The 5,000-nt window shown below is 51.9% G+C and overlaps 1 protein-coding gene across 21 annotated transcripts in view; it reads left to right on the top strand.

Annotated features, from left to right (window-relative positions):
• Positions 1-5,000, top strand: part of sm (heterogeneous nuclear ribonucleoprotein L) — a 200,163-nt gene that overhangs the window by 171,954 nt on the left and 23,209 nt on the right. For all 21 annotated transcript variants that reach the window (XM_086530908.1, XM_086530904.1, XM_086530903.1 and 18 more), the window contains one exon: positions 110-173. In XM_086530908.1, the coding sequence (XP_086387034.1) occupies positions 110-173 (64 nt within the window). The remainder of the gene's footprint in view (positions 1-109; positions 174-5,000) is intronic.

Here is a 5,000-nt window from a genome sequence, read left to right as displayed (position 1 = left end):
ACAAGAGGAATGCGGCATGTTTTGTGCTTTTCTTATTGTCGTTTGGGTATATATTGCATATAAGGTGTGCGCCTTGATTTTGTATTAATCTTGTTTTTTCTTCTTCCAGCCAACGAAACTGAATGTGTACAAGAATGACGCGGAGAGCTGGGACTTCACAAACCCCAATGTCGGTGAGTGTCGAGATGATTCTTAGTATTTATTTATTTTTCTAGACTTAATGCATCCAACTCTCGTCGCTCCCAGTTCCCTCCACTCCGCTCCCCTCTCCCCTTTTTCCTCTTTCCTCTTCCATCTCATCTTCTCTCTTCTTCCCCCCCCCCCCCTCCCTTCTTTTTTCTTCGCTCCAGTTTCTCCATTCTCCATTCCCCAGTTTCCATACCTCCTCCTCTCTCCTCCCCCCCCCCCTTCTCTTCCTCTGTGTCATGACCTTTCTTGTCCTTTTAGCTGTTCTTTGTATTTTCCTTTCTGCCCCCCCCCCCTCCCCCATTTCCTAATTGTCCATGTCCTGTGTCAAAGCCTCCTCTGTCTTGTTCTTTAACCCTCTCCTTTGCCGTGCCTTTCCCTCCTCTTCCCTCCACCCACCTTCCCATTCCCTCTCCTCTCTCCTTCCTCCAATCCTTCCCCCTTCCAATGGACCTCCCTCCCTCTTTACAGCCAGCCTCCACCAAATTCCCCCTCCCCCCCTCTCTCTCCTCGTCTCCTGGCCGCCCTCGGTGATCTCCCGAAGAAAGGCTGGAGGCGTGAAGTCCGTGCTTTGGTGCGGCGTCCGGTGTCCTGAGGGGCTGGAGAGGAGAGGAGAGAGGAAGAGGAAGAGGGAGAAGAGGAGGAGGTGGTGGTGTTTTCACGGAGGCTGGCTGTGACGTGGCTGTGGATAGCTGGGGGCGAGGGCGAGTTGTTGGTGTCATCCTTTTTTCATTATTATTAGTATTATTATTACTATTATTATTACTATTACTAGTGACATTTTTGAATCCCGTAAAGTTGTCAAGGTTACGCCTAAACTCTGCTCTTGATCATCTGATTGTGTCAAGCCAAATGATGATAATCTTTTGTGATTTGGATTAAGTTGTAGTTTTGGTCGCGTTGGTGATAGTTTACAGAGGGTGTTGCTGTTGTTGGCTCCGCTGTGACGGCAACACTCTCCTTCTGAGGCCGAGGGCTCCTACAGAGTTACACAGCACCACAACTACAAGGAAACCACGAGGCGTGCCCGCCCTCGCTCGCGCCCACGCGTCTCACGCCGCACGCACGTCGCTCTACCGGGCAAAAGAGAGTGCGTGCGTGTGTGTGCGTGTACGCGTGTGCGCGTGCGCGTGGGGCGGAGGTAGGGCGGTGGGGTGGCGGCGCCGCCCGCGCCCCTTCTCCGCTGCAGGGCGTGCGCTGGGCGGCACGGCAACCCCGCCGCCCTCCCCCCGCCCCGCCACCATCGGGTACCTTATATCTACAACCACAACTACCATCGCAGCTCCTCATATAGCAGACTACCACCACCATCAGCACCTCAGCCAAAAATACTTTATATATATATTTTATATAGACAAAACTTTTAATGTACGCTCTCTTTTTCTACTTCTAGTACTTGGCCTTCCCCGTCCTTCCTCCCTCCCCCTTTCAGTCTGTTTTCCAAGTCTCGTGACCTTGTAGTGAAGCTGAAACCCCAGACGTTCTCTCAGTGCAAGCCATGTTAATCTGTATACTAATTGTCTCTTTTAAAGGTTCTCTTTTTCTCCCCTTTTCTGGTGTTCTTTTTTGACGTCCCCTCTTGACTTCACTTGATTTCTCTCGTCTGCCTCCGTTTTTTGACTGACTTGACTGATTGCCCCCCCCTCCCCCCACACATACACTTCCTCCATCCCCTGCTGACTGACTGGTTGACTCCTTTTCCCTACTTTCCCTGCTGAATTATTGATACTTTATAGTTCTCTTCCCTGTTGACCCCCAATCACTCCTTGCTAACTGCCCCCTTTTCTCCCAATCACTCCTTGCTGACTGCCTCCTTTTCTCCCAATCACTCCTTGCTGACTGCCCCCTTTTCTCCCAATCACTCCTTGCTGACTGCCCCCTTTATCCTCCAATCACTCCTTGCTGACTTGCCCCCCTTTATCCCTCAATCACTACTTGCTAGACTCCACTCTTTTCCCCCAATCACTCTTTGCTGACTGCTCCCTTTTCCCCCAATCACTCCTTACTGACTGCCCCCTTTTCCCCCAATTACTCCTTGCTAACTGCACCCTTTTCCCCAAATTACTCCTTGCTGACTGCCTCCCTTTATCCCCCAATCACTCCTTACTGACTGCCCCCTTTTCCCCCAATCACTCCTTACTGACTGCCCCCTTTTCCCCCAATCACTCCTTGCTTGACTGCCCCTTTCCCCCAATCACTCCTTACTGACTGCCCCCTTTTCCCCCAATCACTCCTTGCTGATTGCCCCACTTTATCCCCCAATCACTACTTGCTTGACTCCACCCTTTTCCCCAAATCACTCCTTGCTTGACTGCCCCTTTTCCCCCAATCACTCCTTACTGACTGCCCCCTTTTCCCCCAATTACTCCTTGCTAACTGCACCCTTTTCCCCAAATTACTCCTTGCTGACTGCCTCCCTTTATCCCCCAATCACTACTTGCTTGACTCCACCCTTTTCCCCCAATCACTCCTTGCTTGACTGCCCCTTTCCCCCCAATCACTACTTGCTGACTGCCCTCTTCCCCTTCCCCCTTCCCTTGTTGACTGGCCCCTCCCATTCTTGGGTGCCCCCCCCCCTCCCCTCCCCAAAATGACAACAGAATAGACAGTAGTTGTAAGTAGATTTCCCTTTTCCTTCCAGCATGAAACGTAGATGAATCGTATATTTTATAACTTCCTTGTAAGTCTCTTGCGCAAGATTTTTTTTCAAGATATATATACTCGTATATCTATAACTATATATATATATATACTCGAGTACATGAGTACAACACACAAAAAAAGAGAGAGGTGGACAAACCTAGAGAGAGGAGTGTGCGTGCGTGCGTGCGTGAGTGAGTGCCTGCGTGCGTGCGTCGGCTTAGGATGGATGACAGGTGAGCGAGTGTGAGCGAGAGTGAAAGTCGAGCAGGAAATGAGAAATCCGAAGTGAATTTACTGAGAGTAGCAGGATTCCAGATTTAGGTGTAGGAGGGCTGGTGTGGGTGACCTTTTTGTCGGCGTTTTAATGTACAATACACGTGGGCGTGGTTGTGGCCAGCGCTGGAGAAACGCCTTGAGCGCAGATGATGTCGTTAAATGTGGTGGTGCGGTTGTCGATGAGCCTTCTGGGGCCTCGAAGGGGGTGGGGGGTGGGGGGGAGGATGTGGGGAGGGGAGGGGGCGGGGAGGTACGTGTCGTTTCTGTTGTCGAGGTCGAGATCGTGGTCGGACCGTGACCGTCGTGTTGTTGGTCTGCAGTGTCGTGTTGGGGCTTTGTGAGGTCTTGCCTTCGTGTTGCCATTGTTTTGTTTTTTTCATGTTGTGGACATTTTCTTTGTCACCTTTGTGATTTTTTTTGTTTGTTTTGATTTTTTTGTATTGGTTTCATTTCCCCCCTTTTTTGTCGTTTTTGTTGTTTTTCTTCTTTACTCTCCTCTTTTCATCTTCTCTCTTCCGATCTTCCTCTATTCTTTCTAGTTCGTTTTTTCTCCCTTTCTCTGTCTCCGTTCATTTGATGTGTTGTGCCTTTGGTATGTCCCTTTTTTGTGCATCCCTTCCCATCTTCCGCCCCTTCTCCCCCTTCCCTCTATTCCCCCATTTCCCGTTTCTCCCCCTTTCCCCCATTTCCCGTTCCTCCCCCTTTCCCGTTCCTCCCCCTTTCCCGCTTCCCCACTTCCCCTTCCTCCTCCCCTTTCCCCATTTCCCCTCCTTTACTTTTTTCGTTTTCTTTTTATTTTTTCGTAATTTTCGTCTGCGTTCTTTCGTCTGTCACAACGCATCGTTTGCCGTTCTTGTTGTCGACGTCGTTCGAGTGAGTGAGTGAGTGTGAAATTGGGTGAGGGGAGGCATAGGGGGGATGAGGGGAAGGGTAGAGGTGGCATGTCGAGCGAATGATTGGGTAAGACACTACTGCGGGTCATGAGTAAGAGTGACATCTCTTTTTTTTTGCATAGGGTGAGATGAAAGGGGAAGAATGACGCTCTGAAGGAATTGGATCTTTTTTTTAAGTGCGCGCGCTTGTGTGTGTGTGTGTGGGTGTGCGTGTACGTGTGCGTGTGCGCGCGCGCGTACATATTTGTAGGTGAGAGCGGTCATGAGAGAGCGAGAGCGAGAGGGTGGGGCATGTAGGTAGGGGGGAGGGCATATCCTAGACCTAGGAAGGAGGGGCTAAGAGAGTAAGAGAGAGTAGGCGTGCAGGAGTGGAAGCAAGGTGTCCTTGAGTTTCGTCAAATTTTCTCGTGGGCAAGGGGTCTCCTGTGTCCGGGTGGAGGGGGGGAGGGGTAACGTCGTGGGCAGGTAGTGGGCGCATTTGGAAGCGCTTTCAGGTGTTGCGACAGCGCACCCGTAGGCGAGGGGAAGCGAGGGGAGCCCGGAGAGGGCGCTAGGTAGCATGGTAGGACCCATTAGGTAGATAGCTCGGGTAGCTAGCTAGCAGGGCCACACGTTAGTCTTGTCCGTGGTAGGAGCGGAGAGGATCCGGCGTGTCGCGGGGCGGCCTCCTCCTCCCGGAGGCGCCCGCGCCATGGCGGACCCGGCACCACCCCGCCTGCACAACACACGTGGCCACCCGGCTGATGGTTGCATGATAAACAATAACACTGGCCACGACCAACAGACAGAGCCACAGAAGACTGATCACACACTGCGGAGCCTCCCGCCTGATACCTGCCTGCCTCTGTGAGCCACAGTGTTATTGTTGTCATGTGTTGCTGCCTCCGCGCCGCGCCCTACAGCCATGTGCCAATGTGTGTTCTGTGACGCAGGGAGAGTCCTCCGTCTTGGGTGATGATGATGATGATAGTGTTGGGGTTGTGATGGTGACCTCATCATCCA

The sequence above is a fragment of the Penaeus japonicus genome, unplaced genomic scaffold, assembly GCF_977035675.1.
Source record: "Penaeus japonicus unplaced genomic scaffold, GWHDUDI00000001_assembly GWHDUDI00000034, whole genome shotgun sequence".
NCBI lineage: Eukaryota > Metazoa > Arthropoda > Malacostraca > Decapoda > Penaeidae > Penaeus > Penaeus japonicus.
The sequence above is the reverse complement of the archived record's forward strand: the minus strand, read 5'-3'. Positions and strand labels throughout refer to the sequence as shown.